The 21102-nt window shown below is 31.2% G+C and overlaps 2 protein-coding genes across 2 annotated transcripts; both read right to left on the bottom strand.

The window, feature by feature from the left end:
* Positions 1–736: 736 nt before the first annotated feature.
* On the bottom strand, positions 737–3640 carry LOC113855416 (cleavage and polyadenylation specificity factor subunit CG7185). The gene is made up of 3 exons (XM_027487054.1): positions 3528–3640; positions 2817–3377; positions 737–2705 (listed from the first exon to the last, which is right to left on the bottom strand). Exons 2-3 carry the CDS (start codon positions 3367–3369, stop codon positions 1198–1200), a joined length of 2061 nt encoding a protein of 686 aa, XP_027342855.1. The 5' UTR covers positions 3370–3377; positions 3528–3640; the 3' UTR covers positions 737–1197.
* Positions 3641–7452: 3812 nt separating this feature from the next.
* On the bottom strand, positions 7453–9510 carry LOC113854513 (nuclear transcription factor Y subunit B-3-like). The gene is made up of 2 exons (XM_027485529.1): positions 8001–9510; positions 7453–7484 (listed from the first exon to the last, which is right to left on the bottom strand). The coding sequence occupies exon 1, from the start codon at positions 8771–8773 to the stop codon at positions 8198–8200; it is 576 nt and encodes a 191-aa protein (XP_027341330.1). The 5' UTR covers positions 8774–9510; the 3' UTR covers positions 7453–7484; positions 8001–8197.
* Between the last annotated feature and the right edge of the window lie 11592 nt (positions 9511–21102).

Here is a 21102-nt window from a genome sequence, read left to right as displayed (position 1 = left end):
ATATTAAATTGCTGGTAAACTTTACCAAAAATAAGATTTTTATATGATCACAAATTCAATAAGTAGATCAGGATCTACCATATGTTAATATTTCTACACATTTACACTGTAAAACAAATGGGTAAGTGACAAATGAAACAACTATAACAAATTGCAAGCACACTCATTACCAGCATGCACATTTAGAAGCTGCATATGCTTAATCAACAAAACTATACTTTTGACAACTGCTGAACTGCATAATTTGCAGCAGACAACATGCAGATTCCATTTCATTCAGAATTCAATAGTCAAACAGCCAAATGGTTTTAACAAGCATGCTAATCCTTCAATGAAACAGGAAAAATAAGCATACTCATTCTATGTCCCATGGCATCAATAGCAGAGGTAACAAGGAAAAACCATCCAGCCTCACACAGTGATGGAGGTAGATTGTCTTGCCAGAAAATTTCTGTCACGTCAAAAATAGCTTGGGTTTCCTCAGAGATGAAGACGACAACTGGAAAACATCTCTGGTCACATAAAAAATAAGTTGTGTTTTGCCAGAGATGAAGAAAACGACTGGAACTTCACTGGAAAGGATGACTTGCACCAGAAAGTGAGGCCAGAGATGGAAGACAAAGCAAGAGAAAGAGAGATGGAGGCAGGGTTTGATATCAACTTGCAAAGACATAAGAGAACCACAAAGCATCACAATGTTTGTTTTTTTTTTTTTTTTTTTTTTTGGGGGGGGGGGGGGGGGGCGCAGAGAGAGAATCCCAAGATTGTCCCCCACAAAAACATTACAGCTTTCAGAAAGGGAGGACGAAACCCCAGAATCGTGGCAGGGAGCTGCTCCGCTCCTCTCTGCCCCAATCGCTCCCGCTATTGACTAATATGCTTACAAGTAATACTTAATTCACTTTTAACATACAAAATAGATTTTGAAAAGTTTCTCATTTGCTGGCAGTAGCATTACTAATCATAAAAAGCACAGGAGAGCATAATACCACTAGACAAAGAATTGAAGTTTTAAATCTAACCTTTCTTATAGGAGAACAAAGCCATGCTCCTGACAAGAAGCAACGGGAACAAGTGAATGAAACGAAACAGCTGCTCAACAACTTCTGGATCAAGAGAGCACAACCAGAAATCCAAACAACCATGACAAATCCTGATTTTTTTAGTTACTGCTCTTTCCTTCATCAACGGAAAGTATTACTCAGAGGTAAGCCTCCTCCTCTTCCCATAATCAGCATCCTTTGGCCTTGAATGGTGTTCCTCCTCTTGTGATAATCGTGATTTGCTATGAGTCCTTGACGACCGTCCCCGTTCCCACTCATCCTCATGCTCTGCTTCACGGTCTCTGTACCTATGATGATCTGCATATCTGTCTCTATCCTCCCTGTACCTGTCCCGCTCACGGTCTCTATCACGATCCCTTTCACGGTCACGATCACGGTCTCGAGATCGTTCCCGATCACGGTCACGAGATCGTTCTCGGCCCATTTCTCTATCATCCCGATGCCTTCGTTCTGACCATTCATGATCGTGTCCCGCATCTTTTTCTCTAGGTGCATCTCTCTCATATCCTTGATCCCTATCATCCCTATACCTTCGCTCAGAAGAACCAGACCAGTCCCTTTCCGATCCTCTATCTTTTTCCCTCATAGCATTAGGCCACCCTGCTCTGTCATGACTCACTTCACCGTACTGATGATCTGATGCAGCTTCCTCGCCATAGCTTGATTCTCCAGCCCTGCCACCACCATGCTCCTCGCCACCCCATCCACCCATGTTTGGATCCGACCACATTCCCATGTTAGGACCATCAATACCTGATGTTGGCATCATACCCATACCATTCACAGGCATCCCTCTCCCAAAAAAGGCTGGATTAACATGAGGTGCTACTCCAGGCAAACCAACGCCTCCAACACCAGGGAATGAAGGTAAAATCCCAGAGAATGGAGGAGTTGGAGCACCAGGAAAGCCTCCATAGCTACCCATTCTACCCATGGGACCGCCAAATGCAGGATCAAAACCCTGATTCATCATTGACTGAGGATGCAACAGTGGTGGGGTACCACCAATACCCTGTCCAAATCCATTCCCACCGTTACCCATTAGACCTCTCCCACCCATCCCACCACCACCCCTATTCCTCATTGGATTAACAGGCCCCCTATTTCCCATCGCAGGATTGTTCCCTCTCCCCCAGTTACCTCCTCTACCATAACCTCTATTGCCATCCCCCCCTCCTTGGTAATTACCACCAGTCGAAATATTACTACCACCAGGCTTGGCCCCCGCATCAGCGGGCCCCCTCCTTCCCTGGTTAACAGCAGATTGATTCATCTGTTGATTCCTACTTATCTGGGCCTCTCCCATTTTCTTAACAGTAAAGGGCGACGCAAACGCAACAACGCACGGCCTCCCATTAAAAACATGCCCATTCATCCCTTCCTTACAAGCAGTTGCAGCATAAGCTTCATAAAACTCAACCTGGCAATACCCTTTTGATTTCCCACTCGCCTTCTCATCGAAAAACTTCACCTCCTTCACAGGCCCATACTTAGAAAGCTCGGCTTCCAGCTCAGCGTCCGTAGTCCACCAGTGCAAATCACCAACAAACAATATAGTGCCCCCACCACCACCACCTCCACCAGGAGCAGCAGCACCACCACCACCACCACCACCACCTCCTGCAGCCACGCCACCTCCACCTCCACCAGTATTAACACTACTAACAACAGTCACACTATTTCCAACCCCATTTCCACCAACCCTATTAACATTTCCCCCTCCACCTCCTCCTCCTCCTCCTCCACCACCACCACCACCTTGACCCTGCCTTGCCAATCCCTCATTTCCCACATTCCCAACAACCCCACCTTGCGGTTGCTGCCCAATCCCCTGCACTGCACCCCCATCATTACCACTCTGCTCCTCAATTTCACTAATTTTCCCAGATGGTTGCCCTAATTCAACCCTAATCCCACCCCCACTCCCCGATCCACCTCCACCATTAGGATTACTCCCTCTAAACCCCTGATTCTGAAATCCATCAACCCTCCCAGAAACCCTAGGCTCCACAACCGCACCGTCACCACCATCACCGACACCGGGAATCGAAACCCCAACCGGATCCTGAGCTGCCTGCTGCGGCTTCTTCTCATCGACGTCGTCGTTTCGAAACCCGGAATCCTCATTCTTTCGCAACGATTGGAGAAACCCTTCGCCGACATTCACATCGTTGTAGAGGTCTTCGTAATCGTCGTCTTCCTCGCCTAAGAAACCCTCGTCAGCAACTGCGGATATAGCTTCGTTACGGTGGAACTGATCCATGGGATCTCCACTCTCGCCGTACCCTCCCTCACCTTCATCCATCCTTCGCTCTGTTTTTGCCCCTCTTCTTCAGTATCAATTTAACAAACAAAAAAAACGATTTCTTTAAGGGTTTTGTTGGAGATGAAAAACGACGAAGAAACGTGTGGGGATCAAAACGCAGCGTCGAGAAGGAAGAGAGAGAGTGTGAGAGATCTTACCAGGGCATGTGTTGTGTGCAGATGAAGAGAAGACACAGAGGGGTCCAAACCCTAATATCAGAACTCGTCAACTAATGTAATCCTCTTTTGTTATTATTTCGTTGCTGTGAGTGTCTCAGTGCAATTTTTCTACTCTTTTTATTTAGTCACATACATAACATAACATAACATAACATAACACATTTATTAAACTAAATGTTTCTGCCCTGTTTTTGTTTCATTTCATGAACACACCACCAACTTCCCAAGCTCGTGTTCACGCCAACTCACGTTATATGGATTCTTTTTTCCTTTTCTTTTTCATTTACTAAAATTTAAAACATACCAATCAAAAGTGCTATGTATACTTACTTAATTCAAATAAATCGCTACAAATATATGAAAATAAGTTCAATCAAACTAAGTTTCATCTTAAATGTGCTTAATCTTTTTCTTAAATTTAAAATCTAGCTCTTACCTACTTGTATATGAAAATCGTTAGTTTACTAATAAAATACTTCAAATATGAGATTAAAAAAACAAATATGTCTTTACGCATTTTTATTTTTCCTTTCTATTTCTTTTTTTTAACCTTTTATTACGCGAGAATGAAAATAACTTCAATCAGACAAAGTTTAATTTAATTGAAAATGGAATATACTCAATATAAAATGTTGGAAAAAATTACAAAAATCTGATAAAAATGATATATAAACTTAGTTAATTCAAATGAATTAGTAGTAATAATAATTCTGAGCGTTAATGATCTAATTTAATTGCATGATAAAAATTATTATTACTTGATATATTTATATTTTTCATTTAATTTATGTAAAAGTTTAGTCCTTTAAATTTGTTTAGAGCTTATTAAGTTTCTCTATAAATTTATCTTCTAATTACTTTTTTTACTTAAAAACCCTCAATTATTTATTTTGTATTTAACTTTTTTAGAGAATTTGTAAAGATTTAGAATATAAAAAGATTCCAAAAGTTCAAAAATAAAAAATTAATAAGCAATTGATAAAAGTTAAAGGATTTTATAAGATGTGATTAGAATTTCAAGAGGAAAAACTTTAAGTTTTTTTTATTTAAAAAAAGGTAATTTTTGATATTTAGGTTGATTAATTTTGATTAAATGACAATTTAATAAATTCAACTTTGTAAAATTAAGTAAAAAAAGAGAGAGAGAGAATTTAGAAGTTTTAAGTAGAAGTAAATGAATAAAGAACTAGAGCAGCACAATTTTAATAATGGAGAGACTTAATTAGTTTTAAAAAAATAGAAGACCAAATCTTATATAATCTAAATAAGAACAACAATAAATGTAATTGAACTTTATAAATTTAATGAATGAATAAAATTTACAACCTACTACCCTAAAAAATTGGTCATATTTAAGTTATGTTTGATATTTACAATTCAGTCATTTAGTAAAAAAAAATTGGCAACAACAATAGTTCCATTGAATTTTATAAAGGATTTAAAGTTATGTTTGGAGTTCAAAAACACAATGAAAGGTTGTGCACAATTTTTGCTAAAAGCTAACAAAATAAAAATATGGTTTGATTTCCAATACCTGTCAAAGTTATTTGCATGAATCTCTACAAAATGTTACTAGGAATCTTAAATGGGCATTATCAAGTGTTCAAAATTTTCACTCCCCTCCCCTCTCCTTCTATATCTAGAAGGTGGTCAATTTGCTGTTTTTTTTCTTTTTTTCATTGACTTGAGATTTATTTTTATTCAAACTCTACTCATCTTTTGTATTTTCATTATTTACTAGAAAGAGAAATACATTGTAATTTTGTTAGTTTTAAATTTATTCAAACAAATATTAAAACAATATCATAATTGTTACGTGTAAAAATGAAGTTCAAAACTTAGTTAGATGTTCTTTTAATAACTTGTCACCTAAAATCATAATCGGGTTAATAAAATATTCTTTATTATAAATTGACATGTATTAAAAATCATGAAATCATAAGTAAATTTTGTTAAGTATAAAATAAAATTTACATAATTTTATTGTTCTTAATAAATTTTAATTAACAATAAAAAATATTATCTATATTTTTTTAAGGGAGTAATACAATTTAGAACAAAATTAAAATATCTAAAAGAATGAAATTCAATTGTAATATCTTCTGATTTAGGGTCAAATATTTGAATAGATCAAAATATACTTAGTACTACTATCATTTAAAATTTGCTACGAGGAGAGAATTTATGGAGTTCACCACTAACGGCGACAATTATATTCATCATTCAACCCATCTTAAATTCAATTCTAACTCACAACACCAATGGTTACATAAACATTTTTCTATTATTTGATAATTTTGGATGCACTTATGTATCTAAATGATTACAATATTAGAAGTACATAATGACAAATTTATCTTAGTCAACGATGTCTATATATAATAAAAGAATCTTTGGCCTATACATGCTATCTATGGGTATTGAAGTGTTTCTTATAAGAATATCATTATTTAGAAATCATTAGAACATTGCGAACCATTGTTACCAATATTTATGCACTCTCAAACCCTAATACTAAAGTAAAACCATGTGCTTGACAAGAGTGGAGTTGCATTTAGAACATGGTTGAGTTGCAAAGTGTTGTTGGGGTTGGAGGATAGACCATATGGAACCATGCTTAGGGCATCTTTATGTTTAGGGAAAAATAACAATCATATCTCTCTTAACTAAAGTTCAAAGCTAAAAAAAATAAAATATTAATATCAACTTTTAAGATTAAATTTTAAAAATAATTAACAGTATATATGTTATTAAAAAGATTTGTACTTAATTATGTTCTTGTTTCCTATAAGAATAATATCTTTGAAGATTAGTTTTTAAAAAAATTTGTTGAGATTTAGTCCTTGAGATTTTTAAAATATAAAAATTTAGTTATTATCATTAACTAAATTTTAATTCACTACTGCTACATCGTTATTTTTTTAATATTTTATTATTTAAATATTAATATTTTTTAAAAAAATCTACTTCCATCTTGTTCAACTTTTTCCCTATCTTTAAAATTGTTGAACATCCTTAACCTCATTCACAATCTACAAAAATTAGGGGCTCCAATTAAAGAAAATGATTTTACCTAACAATAATAGAGATTAGTGAAATAAAACGTTATTCTTGGTATTTTTTTTATGTGTTTTTTTCCTCTATTAGTTTTTTTTTTTTTGAGTATTTTTTTATTCTCTTAAATTTGTATTTCAAATGATAAAACTCAAATCTGGCTTCAAACATCAGATGGTTCAATCCAACAAGTGGAACACAAAATTGCAATGTTTGGCCCTCTGATTTGTCAAGAAATAATACAAAAAGGTACGGGATCTTCTAAGAATTGTGCAAACATTTTCATTAAAAGCCTAATTCATTCAATTTTTCATAACATGATTACTTCTCAAATTTAAATTAAGAAACAACAAATTTACAGCATTAGCAAATGGCAAGTTTCTTTCCATATTAATGGTTTAGCTCTCAAGAAGAAGTGCGCAATGAAAACCAGTACATCAAGATCTGCACCTACTCCAACTTTATTTAATTCAACGTGGTGCCTCACTGCCTTTTTTAAAAAAACTCTTGCACGGTTTATGCAATTGTCATTAAATGGTTGCATCATTTGGAATGAAGGTAACTTGAAATGTCTAAACATCCGAATTTTTGGTGGTTGATATTTACTGCATTAATGGTGTTTATTGGATATATCTACGAGCATAAGTATTTGTTAATAGACACGGAGACATGACACTCCAATTGCTAAAGCCAGAGGACATAAAGGAAGAACCTACCAACACAATTCCCAACGTCAAAGGTACGTAGGTAGGTATAAATCTCATGCATCGATCAATCCAATTATTTGATACCTAATCTCTATATGTAGCAATTTGCTTCATATTGTTACAGGTTCTTGCATACTCTTTCTTCATCTTTGTACAATTCAGCTCCTCTAAGTTTCTGCATTGGCGTTTAATGATATATAATACACGAAGGGGGTGGGATTAGGTTTCTTGTTATTCTTAATCACTATCGAACCAGATACTCTCTATAAAGGGCAAAGAAACAAGGAGCAAGCAATCTCTAGTTTCACCTGCTTATGACATCTCTTTCCTAGTTTTCTAAAATATTATCATACCATCTAAGTAATATGGTTATTTTTGGTAAGATCATTCCAGTATGTTTGTTACCCAACACAAATAGAAGTAACATTAATTTTGACACAACCGTCCAATGATTCGTTCTTTACCAACGTTTCGACGAAAAATTAAGAATTTAAAATGAGATAGAGATAGCCCTAACATTATACGGAGAGGAAAAGATTGCCCACATCTTCCTCTTCATGAACAAACACCAACACATGAATCATGGCATCACTTCCTTTATCAAAGCACTAAGAATCTAATTGATGTACATAAACAATAGCACTATTTATATGAGACGACAGTTAAATCAGTTTCAGATTGTTGGCCTTACCTTAGGAGTGTCATACTATACATATCGAGAATCAATCGGCAATGATATCATCAGAATACAAATTCCCAAACCAATTCTCTCAGTATTATTACTAATTCGCTAATCCTCACTACAAATCTTGCATTTTTATTTTTTTTTATATATAAATTATGAATAATAACATCCACCAAATAAAACCGGGTCACACCACAGGCCATCTATCTGGGCCTACCCGCATTAGATCCGGCCCCAGGATAACCAGGCCCACCCTTAATAGCAGCGGCGCCACCAGCCACTTGATGGAACCCACCAGAACCGTACACGTGTCCCTGATGCATAATGATTCCACCACCATAACTACTACTCTCGAAAGTACTGTTGTTAGCATTAAGAGCAGGAGGCGCGTCTTTATCACGCGCCGCCACGCTCTTCTCTCCTTCCATCTCCCTGAAGCGCTGGAGGTAACCCTTGAGTGGCTCCACGTAGTCCTCGAAGCCGAGAGTGGTCATCGCCCACAGCAAATCGTCGCCGTTGATGGTTTTGCGCTTCTCGCGTTGGCACTTGTCGGAGGCTTCGCCGGTGATGAAGCTTATGAACTCTGACACGCACTCCTGCACCGTCTCCTTCGCATCCTTCGAGATCTTCGCGTTCGCCGGCAAAGCCTTCTTCATGATCCTGCTCACGTTCGCTATCGGCAGAAACCGGTCCTGTTCCCGCGGCGACATCTCGCTTCCCTGAGCATTCGCTCCGCCGGCGTTATTCGCACCGCCGGAATCGTTGTCAGAGTCCGCCATCGACACACGGCGAGGTTTCGCGTAAAATTGAAACGCTGTTTTGGAGAGGAAAATGAGAAACGATGAAACTTCTCCGAACCGCGAAGTCAGTATTTGAAAATATCAGAGTTCGCCATGGACGAGTCGCGAACTGAACTTGAATCGCTTTGACTCGGTTGCGCGTGAAATTGAAGCGCTTTTCGCAGAGGAAACTCAGTGCTTGGCGCGGTTCTCTTCAAAATTTCAAATTCGAATTGGAATGAATGAGAAATTGAGGTCCGAGTCACGAACTCGGCACGAATCGGTTCGACTCAGTGGTGGTTCTGCGTGAAATTGAAGCGCTGTTGAAACGAAATTGTCGAAGCCTGAAAACACTGACTCGTGCAATTGTGTTTGGAACTCAAATTCGACTAATCACAGGGTCGGATACGGTGGCCGGCGGCGAGTGACGGTGGCTCCGGCGAGGAGGGGAATGGTGAGACGGAACGGAAGGGGTTTGTTTGGGATGTAATGAGCAGGGTCCGTTGGATCAGAAGGATTAATAACGCTTTATCTTGAGGACACGTGGCACGTTGTGGACCGTTGTTAGTCGATAAGTGTTTGTTTGTAAGGACGAATTTAGAGCCCTTCGATTCGGTGAGTGTTGGATGATCTGGACCGTTGTTTTGGTATCTGGCATGTGCTCGCCCTCTGACCTGGACTATCTCAATCTCCCTTATTTTATTCAAAATCTTCTCTCTCTCTCTCTCTCTCTCTCTCTCTCTATATATATATATATATATAAAATAATTATACCACCCATATATGTGAATATATAATAACAATAATATAAAGAAAGAAAAACAATAAAAATTATGACTGGTATTTTAATTAAATTTTAATTTTTGGTGTAATTTATTATTCATAATTATAATAAATATTTTAGAGATTTTAAGTGATTAATTAATATTGAAATAAATATGATATTATTAAAAAATATAATTGAAGTTTGAAATAATTTATTTAAAATTTTGAAATCAAGAGAAGTTAATGCACTATTGATAAAAAAAATATGAAAAAAATTAATTTTAAAATTAAATCAAATAATTATCAGTACGATTTTAATGAAAATTACTAAATAGTTTGAAATGGCTTTTGTGAAATTTATAAAAAATATAAAATTTCTCTCGAAATATTCTTTCCCTCTTTACTCAAATATCTATCCTTTTTTGTTTGATTTTAAAAGTCATTTCTAATATCTTTTATGAAGAGTTATTTGTACAATATTGCTGGGTTTTTTATTTTTATTTTTATCAAACTTGACATTTGTTAAATTAATACTAAATGCATAAAAGAATAAGTATATATTAAGTGAGAGTAAGTTTGGAGTGAAAAATGAAATTCTTATTTATGATTCACATATGACATCAACCCCATTTGCATGAATTCTTTTTAATAGAATACCGTATAGATTTTAATTTAATTTAGACTTTTTTTTTTTATCAAATATATCATCAAACAAAGTTATGATATTTATCTTCTGGACAGAGAATATGTTAATTATTAGATAAATTTCTTGAAGCAAGAGTATTAATTCAAATAATTAAAAATTATAAAAATAAAATGTGAATAATTTAAAAAAATAAAACTATACTCGAGTTAAAATATAGAAACAAAAACTGAAATTAAGTTTTGTTTTTCTTCAAAGCAATGATTCTAGAATTGAGTGTCTTGTAGGGTAATGTTTGTTCACGATCAAGGTTGACTAATCAATATTAGGTTTTATACTTTATACAGTTTGGATTCTGTATAAACTAAGTGGATACACAATTCTTCTGTAACTCTAAGAATTTTAAAATATTTTTTCTATTTTAATTTAATTTTTAAAATTTCCTTAAATTAAAAATATAAATGCAATGAAATTTACAAAATATTTGCAAGTTACTGAAACAAAACTCTTGTTTTTTATCTTGTCACAGTACTTTCACAACTATTCATTATAGTTGAATATGCAATATTACAATAAAAATAGTTTAAAGGGGGAATGAAAAGACTTTCATTGCTTGCCAAACAATGTTGGCAATTATTTCAGAATCTTTACTCTTCACTGGTGGCCTCAATTTTGACTTGGAAGCTTCTCATATACCACTCCTTTCCTGAATGGAGAGGGTTTGGAGTTCTTGAGAAAATTAAAAAAGGGGGTTTGATTTGATGTATTAGTCGTCTATGATACAAATGCCTTAGTTAAAGATCAAATATCACTAGACACGCTTTTCCTCATCATTTTACATCTTTAATTATTTCATCATTTGATCATGTTTGTTTTATTTATTCCTCACATATTCATATTATGATTTTATTACCTATTTTTAAATGTAAAGAAAGTAAAACTTTCAATTCTCTATGTCCATAGACCATACAAGAAAAGATATGCATACGTTTGTGAACTATTTATTGTAAGACAGATTATTGATAATTGATTATGCATTGATAATTAGTTTTTTCAAAGAAATATTCATCCTTAGTACACATATATCAGTCTTGGTTCAATAACTAGATATGAAATCATTGGATGACATTGATGCTACATTATACTAATCATAAGATTCACATTCCAGATACATGTGGGACTTATTTTGTGCTTTTCATTAGGTGGTGTGTGAAGGAAGATCTGGGCAATTCCACAGCATAGTGACTATCGTATGTTTTGTATCATTTCAATTTGTTTGGGTCTAAGGAAAGATGCTTCTTCTTGCAATAATGGAATAGAAACTTTTATGATTGTCTTTGTTAAATACCCTGTGTTATGGGATTCTTGAAGATTTAAAATATTGGGGTTACAAGAGGATTTGATTGTGAAACTAATATTGGCCTAGAGTTTAGAGAGAGAAATTAGGACAATTTCATTTTTTCTACAGTTATGGAAGCAAGTGTTTTCTTTATGTGCTATTAGTTGGTGTGCTTCACCATTCTTCTTGTACTGGGTGAGAATTGCCTCAAGTTTAAAATATGTTGTAGAGAGATGCAATGTTTTTTTTTTTTTTTTTGCTATAAGAGAGATGCAATGTTTAATCATGCCATTAAAATTTTTCAAATTTCATATTATACTAAAAAAATTTTAATGGTTGATATTTAATGCAGGAAATATGTCACTCTGGATCTCTTTCCACATTGCAACACCTATACATATGTTTTATATATTGTTGTTTACTTTTATTCCAACTGAAATTTCAATAAGGGATAGTTTGGATTAATTTTTTAATAAACATTTAGAAGAAGTAGAATAAATAAATTAAATTAAATTTTTCTAAAAATTAAAATTAAATTACACACTTAAGATCTATTTAGTAGATAAGATAAGAAAATATGATAGGATAATTTTTTCTATCATCTCATATTTTTAACTTTTATTTAATTAATAAGATGTGATAAGTAATAAATATATTTTATAGGCTTATCCTATTTTATTTAGCGTAAATTTTATCTTGTAAAGAAGCATGTGTTAAAAATAGAGTGGATAAAATAACATAATATATTTATTTTTTATTTTAATAATGTAAAAAAAAAAAACTTATCTTACTCTTGTTGTATCACATTTTTACTCAATTATTATATTCTATCATTTTTTATTCATTCAACTAAACTACTAAATTTTAGATAAATTAAATAATTTTTTTTAAAATTAGATGTTTAAATTAATTTAACTTACAATTTTTTTTTAAATTCCAATAAATATGGATCCACAAATTTACCTAAAATAGACCCTATTCTTTGAAGAGTTGAGATCAACTTGTGCCCATTGGGTGAGATTAATTAACTTTCCTTTACTTTCACAAAAAGAAATATTAGGTCATTTTGCAAACCATGGAGATATTCATATCAAGAACTTATGCTTTAGTTTTAAACATGAAAAGAAAACCTGTCAATATCTATATATCATTCGACAAAAAGGATATATCATATCATCTCTTAAACATAAACCGGCCGAACTCTAAAAAAAATCTTAAAACTTTTTTCTAATGTTTTCCCTTTATTTCATTATTTATTATTTTTTGAGTGGACTCAAGTAGCCCACGGTAAGAAAACCGATAAACTTGAATAAGATTGATCAATAGTTTATAAGCATAGAATAATAATTTGCTTCACGCAATTCGTGTCTCTATTCTTATTGTGTCTGTCTTGCATGACTGTGTGCCAAACAAAAACATTTCTGAAACAAACAAATTCATTTGTTAGTCATTGTTTGTTCTCTATTGAGTATTGATATTATGAACATTTTTTATTATTGCAACTGCTTCATGGATCCCCCTCCCATTTGCCCATTGGCCTTATTTAATTTGAACTAGTTGATAAACTTCAGAACATATATATAAGATAAAAGGGTTTGGTGTTTCAATTCATTGATTGATTGAAATAAACTTTAAGGTAGTTTATAAGGTTTTTTGCTCATATTACCAACCTCGTACCATAAACTGAATCAACAATTGGTCGACAGCTTGAATAAACTATGAAGAAAATCTCACATAGCGGTTGAGAAGATATTAATTAACTAATAACTGGCCCTTTCAAGTGTTTAAATTGGGAGCACTAGTTATAGTCAGTGGTCACATGCATAGTGACTTTGCATGTAAGCAACTTGAATGGTGCCAAAAGCACCACTATTAAACATTATTAGGGTTGCTAAGTGGGTAACCGACTTTGGGCCATTGTTTTGATTTCTATTGTTGATGATGTGATGTGGATGACCTTTCTTTTTCTCTTGATCACTCTCTTTGGTTTTTTTTTTAAAGCAACTTTTTCTAACACCAAACATGAGTCTTATTACTTATTTCGACAAAGGAAAAAGAAAGTCTAATTACCATAATATCTTTGAAAGTAATTCACTTTCTCATGCCGTGCTAGCTAGAGAGAGACCTACTTCTATTTTATATAAGATATGAAATTGCTAATATTTTCTTTGCAAGTTAGAATGAGAGAGAAAAGAAAAGAGAAAAAACAATAGAATTTTAAGAACTTTATTTGTTTTAGAATATTTACGAATAAAGAGAAAGAGTTTAGGGAGGGGGAGTTTGTATGTCCTCTACAATCTTTTTCTTTTTTGAATTTTTTAAAAAAACTTTTAACCTCTATACAAGAAACTAGTTTAACTATCATTTTTCCTTTTTCTCTTTTATGTTTTAATTTTTTTTCAAACTTTCAAAAAAGTCTAAAGTTTAAATAGTTTAAGATTGAATAGGAGTATAATATTTTCCAATATTTAAAAAATTATATGATATAAACTTAATTAGGTGACTGTGGTTTTCGTTCTTAATAATTATAATAATTTTTTATTATGATTGTATAATTGAAGAGTACAAAAAAAATATTATACGGTAAGAAAAAAAATCATACATATTATTTTTTATCAAAAAGAATAAGTAAAATGAATATTTAAGTCTTTTAGTTTATTTATTTATTTTATTTTAGTCATCTAACTTTTATATATCTAATAAGTTGATTTTTTTTATTAATTCTATTTAACTCAATTGATGACAGTATTAACTTATTTTATTTTTGAAATAACAGTAGCGGGTCTTCTCCATTACACGGATCAGCTCTAATGTCAACGTCTTCTACTCTATCTCATCGTTTTTATAATTTAAAAGCATGTTTGTTTCTAATTTTTAAAACAATTTTTAAAAAAAAATTAAAAATACATATATTTTTTATTTTTAAAAAGAGAAAAGTCTTTTAAAAATTGGAAACAAACATATTTTAAAATCTTGGCTTCTTGTCTTGGCACAACTCTTATACAAAACTAAGGTGCAGCTATAGTCGAACAAAGCCTAATTAAGAGAAATTTGGTTTCACTTCATGCATTTTGATGATGAACAATGATGCTCAACAAAATCTATGAGTGCACAAATGGTATGACAGATTTTCACTCATTTGAAATCAATTTGGTCAAATTCATTGAGCAATTTATTCAAACAATCAAGAAACATCGTACAATTGCTTGAGAAATTGTGGGTTCGTTGAAAACCCTAAGTTTATAAAAAGAAATTTCAAATATCAAATTTGCTCTACGGCATGCTTGCGGTCAGATTTGAATTATAGTTATGGTATGAATTTACAAAAATAAAATAAAATGGTGATTCAAGTGAAGATCTGTGACAAAGAACTTCTTGGATTATATTTTATATCTTAAAGGTATTACTAATCAGTATCCCAAATTACCCGTAAATCTTTGTTAAAAATCATGTTAAAATAAATTAAAAATATGATAATAAATTATATTTATGTTTTATAATAAAATGTTTTATTTTAATTTCTTAATCAGTGACTTTTTTCAACTCTCTCCACAAATTTGCTAGACTAAGTGTTATATGACAAAAATTATAAAAATGGTTCATCCCCTTCACAAGAGACAAAAATGGACTATGAATTTTGATATCAATAAGTAGTTACATGATAAAACTAAAGAAAATTTTGAGGATAACAAAAACTATGAAAAATTGCACATCTCCTAATCCTTTTTAGATTAAGTAAATAAATGAAAATCCTTTATCAGATGCAAGAGATGAATCATAGGGGATTTTGTCCGAAGTCTAGCCTAAACTATTGTTAGTCACAATCTATTTATTTTAAGAGAATATGAGAGTTATAATATGTGCATACAAATAATAAATGTAATGTACATGTTACAAAGTATAATTATAATCAATTCAATGATGTTGATAAGTCAATCAACAACAATTTGCCAATAAAGTCCGGTCATAGTTTGAGGAGAATTTAAAAGAAAGAAGAAAGAAAAGATTTGAAAAATAAAGAACAAAAAAAAAAATTTAAAAATCTATTAATTTAAAAAATATATAGAAATAAGTTTAACAGTTTTTGACAAGTTTATAAAAAAAAATTCATATAAAAAAATTAAATAAGAATCTTTATTTGTTATTACATAAACTTTTTCTAACCCCTCATATTTTCCTAAATTTATCTTTCAAACAAATTCTTGATAAAAACATTAATCACTTACACTACAAGAAAAATATTAATTTGTAACTGTTAGTCACTAATAAAAAAATTCCAGTTGCTAAACTAATTAGTGACCAATTTTTTTATTGATATTGTTGGGTCACTAAATATATGGTAGCTAATGATTAACAATGAATTTAGCTACTGATAATTTAGAAACTGAATTAGTGAATAATACTAGAGATTAAATAAGTGACAAAAATTAGAGACTGAAATAGTGACAGATTTTAGTCATGGATTTAATGACTGGCTTTATAAACTGATTTTGCAACGGAATTAATGATTGTCTTTAGAGACAGAACTAGTGACTAACGTTAGAGACTGATTTAGTGACTGAAATTAGAGACCGAGTTAGTAACGAAATTTAGAAACCAAATTAGTAATAGATTTTAAAGACTGATTTAGCAACCGATTTCAAAATTGATGTAGAGACTAATTTTTAGTTTCAAAATTGGTCACTAATAATATATTAATTTTAAATTATGTGAACTGATTAATCATAATTGCATCTTATAAGCACATATATATTATCAATAATAATCACTGTTTTTCAGATATAATGGCATCATTTAGCATACACAATAATACATAATAAATCTCAAACACAATACAAATTATTAAAGTCTCTCATTGCATACATACTACATGAGTCTCTAATTTAATATACAATAGAAAAGATATGTCTAGTAATATAACGTAACAAACATTAAATATTTTATTCTGACTCTCCATTTGTTGTTTCTTCACAAATAGGTTGCATTAATTGTAAATAAGAACGGTTCGAAGTCTATCTTTTTTATCATTTTTTTGTAACAATTAGTTATTCAATTGAATATCTTTTAGTATTTATCACTCTAATTGACTTGATTATCTAACAATTCTTTAATATAATGACATTTAATTTCAGTATATTTATCATCATGAAATATTAAATTAGTCACAATTTTAATAATATGTTTATTTTAAATTTTAAATTTATTTTTTTATTTAACAACTTCAAACTTAGACTATTTTAAATAAAAGAAAAAAATCTTTATAAATACCATGTTTTAAAATAAATTTAAAATGTCTTAATTTATACATAAATCACGTAAGGTTTAAGTAATTTGTAGTTGAGTACAACATACGCTAAAATTGAATATGACTATATTCAAATGTAAGTCACATTAATATAGGACAACTTATAATTTGTATATAAGTACCAATGTATCCGTACCGAGCATGAATATCCTAGTCACTAGTCACTAAATAAGAGTATACTTAAGTTTTTTAATTTAATCTTCAAAAGAGTATAATTTTTTGCATATAAGTTCAATTCACATAAATTATATATCTATTTCATGTAATTTTTTGAAATTTATCCAACTAAATTCTCATGTTTAGATAAAAAAATATTTTCAAATTTTCAATGTTTTTATTTTTATTTTTATTTTTTTGTAATTTTATATTTTTTACTTCATCATTTTTTGTATTTTGGTTTGAGTCTCTTCTTTCACTGGGTTATGTAATAATAGGATATTAAAGATAATGATATCATATTTAATTATTGATGAAATTTTTAATAATTTTGAAATGAATAGGTGTTAAAATCATTGTAGAATGTACTTTTTGTACTATCTTAGATGTTGCACTTCTCTTGGGCATATTATGTTCTAAATTCTTGATTAATTTGGTTGAATAAATTTTAAAAAGTTATATAAAATAAACATATAATTTACATAAATTGAAATTATAAAATTTATTGCTATTAATTTAATGAACTATATTAGTCATATACAAAGAGAATTAATTGTTGAAGATAGACAAATGGATAAAACAATGATATCTATAGATACACTTCTCAATCAATATTGAAAGAATGTAATATGTGTTTATGAAGTTGTAGACACTTAATTAGTGACTACTTTATAAAGAAAAGGAGTAATGGAATAACTATTATAGTAGTTGAAAAAGTGGATTCTTCAACTACATTACAATACTTGCCCATTATACATGAATAATTTTGATTGAATACTTTATGTACTACAATCGTCACACTTTGATCATCTATGACGATATAGTAGAGGACATATTTAATCTTTATTTCTGTCCAATAGTTATCAATTTTTCTACTTATCATAGAATAGAGCACTTAGAAGCTCACAAGAGGCTCTGGAAGAGAAGTACTATACTAGAGTTTTTGTTTGTACATCTTTAGTCTATATCTTTATAATCCCATTTTGTAGCTGCATTGAAACTACTACCAAGATTTTTGTTGGAGATGAAATTACTTTATTGTAGTGTTCATATATGATACACAACTTATAATCATGTTTGTAAAAATAAATATAAAAAATTAAAGTATTTTTATCCTATTCTTTTCTTATGAATTAATCTATAAGCATATTTTTAGTAGCAAAATTTTGATAAAAACTTCAGTTCAAGAAGAAAAAAGGGGAGTATTATAAGGTTATTATTTTGTATATCTTTAGACTATATTTTATAACTCTCATTTTGTAGTTGCATCACAACTACTTGTTTATGTGAGCATTATAAATATTTTAATCATATTTGTATAAACTTAATGAATATGTTAGAATATTACCAAATTTTTTGACTTTTGACAATTAAGGATGAAATTACTTTGCTGTAATGTTCATGTAGATATACAATTTATAACCATGTTTGTGAAAATAAATATAAGAAATTAAAGTATTTTAATCCTATTCTCTTCTTATGAATTGATATATAAGTAGATTTTTATGAGAAAAATTCAGATAAATCACTAATTTCTCTAGAGTCTAAATATAAAATTTATTTACCAGTTCACTAAATTACTATATATCTAATGTCACATTTAATAAAGATTTATGATACATGTATAAGATGTACTCAATATTTGAGTTTGTACAAATGTATTAGAAAAATGAATGTAAAACTAAGCAAATTACTTTTGCTTTGAGAACATAGATTTGTGTTGGTTGTAAAATGTGTAAATTCAATTGTTTAACATATTTTTCAAGTGTTCAAGTTCATTAATGGCATAGACAACTTGAAGCCTGGATCTACCTAATTAATATGTCTCAACAAACACCACACAAACAATTCTTTTACAGATAGAAATTTGTGCTCAAAATAAAAATAAAAATAAAAATTTAAATGCAAGTTTTTTCTTGTTTTTTTTTTTATAGGAAAAAAAAATCTTATTAAAAAGAGTTCAAGGGGAACTCAAAACTCATATACACAAAAAATTACTTACTCAGAGAAATAAAAAGCAAAAATATACTTATGCAAAATTAAAACAGATGCAATTTCGTGGGTTCAAATACAATCAGCTAACATAATAGTTTCTCCCTTACTAACAAGTGATAACCATTTCCAGGATCTCAGAATAATAGAATCTAAGACTTCCCTCTCATCCAAAATACCATTGAAAAATATAATTCTATTTCTATGCAATCACAAAGACCACACTGTACTTACCCAAATAATTAATAAGCATATTCCTTCTCTTTTAGTACAGCCAATATCAACCCAAGAAAGCAAGTGAGTCGATAAATCTGAAGGCAAAATCAGTGAGAATCCAAGCCAACGCGCAGTAAAGTACCAGATTTGAGATGAAACTGAACACGTTAAAAATAAATGAGTTGGAAGTTCCTCCAAACCATGACAGAAACAACAAGTTATATCATCAATTTGAACACCACGATCAATCAATAAACTTTTACAAGGAAGTACATTCAACAACAATTGCCAAGAAAAAACCAGACACTTAAGAGGAACCTTCTCTCTCTATAGCATTTGCAAGGCATCTGCCGTACACTGATCTACACTATTAGGACCACCAAAAAGTTCAAATAGCCATGAATATGCAAATTGCACTGAATAACAACATGAAGAATCTGCCCTCCATACCCATTTATCTTCTTGTAGTAACTTAATAGAAACTTCATCCACAAGCTCCAACAAAAGATTAAAGCTCGAGATCTCATGTTGAAAGAGTCCTCTTCGTCAACTAACATTCTAAACCCATCTAATGCCATCATGAAAACCATTCTCCAATATACGTGATTCAGCATTTCTCGTCACTGCAAATAATCGCAGAAATGCTTCACACAATCGCACCCCTCCTACCCACTTATCTCTCCAAAAAAAAGTGTGTAAACCTGCACCCACACTTCTATCAAACTTCTCATCCAGCCATGAATCCCTTGATGAATAACCTCCAGCAAATCACGTCACCACAAAGAACATCTGTTGTGAACTGATGAACGCTGAAGAGAAGAAGCTAATCTTCCATATTTAGATTCCAACACTCGCACCCACAATGAACTAGAACAATTAACACCTCGCCACAACCATTTACCAAGAAGCGCCCAATTAAACCAGTGCACATTCCTAATGCCCAAGCCACCATTCTTCGGCGGTCTACATACAGTTTTCTATTTCACCCAGGAAATTTTAGATCCATCCTTAACACCCTTCCATAAAAAATTCCGTTGAATAGTGATAATTTCCTTTATTACCGACTTCGGCACCTTAAAAAAGGATAACGAATGCAATGGCATAGAATTAAGAATATATAATATTTGATAAGATATACTCAAACAAGAAAAATATATCTTTTGTAACAATAACGTGAATAAGCACGGTTGTTTAATTGCAACAATATCCTTGTTTTCTTTATTCATAGGTTCATCAATTTATATTTTTCTTTTGTTTTTAAAAATAGTTTATTTTATATAAACTTAACAATTATTATAAATAATTTTAGAATATTTTTAAAATAGAAAGTTATATGCTACACATATTTTGTATACCATCCATTTGACAAGTTGTGTTATTTATTTATTAGAAAGTGTGATGAATGGAAAGTCGGAAAGACACGGATGATATAAAGATAAATTTTATTTTAACTTTTAATCCTTGTGGAAAGATAATTTTCATATAAGAATGATTAAGATGTGTACGGTAAAGCATTAAAGATATTGTATTTCCAACCCTTTTCATCTTTAATTTATCAAATGGGTGTAAAGTAATTTTCCTTCTAAGTGTCCCACTTGGTCAAATAAATACACTTAAATCTTGATAAACACCTAAAAATTGCATGGCCTTAATAATTCGATTTTCTTTGTGCTCCACTAATCTTAGTGGAGAAGGCTTCTAACCAGGAACCTTTTTTATTTGCCCCACTTGCATGTAAAGTAAACGCCCTCCTCTCTCTCTCTCTCTCTCTCTCTCTAAATATTTATAAATATATAATTTTATAATTAATATTTACTTTAAAGGTAAAATGAATATTAAACATTAAAATAAAGTTACTCAATGAATTGGTAATTAATTTTTTATTTGTATGGTTTTGTATAAACTTAGTCTAT

This window comes from Abrus precatorius, unplaced genomic scaffold (assembly GCF_003935025.1).
Source record: "Abrus precatorius isolate BTA unplaced genomic scaffold, Abrus_2018 Scaffold11, whole genome shotgun sequence".
Lineage (NCBI taxonomy): Eukaryota > Viridiplantae > Streptophyta > Magnoliopsida > Fabales > Fabaceae > Abrus > Abrus precatorius.
The sequence above is the reverse complement of the archived record's forward strand: the minus strand, read 5'-3'. Positions and strand labels throughout refer to the sequence as shown.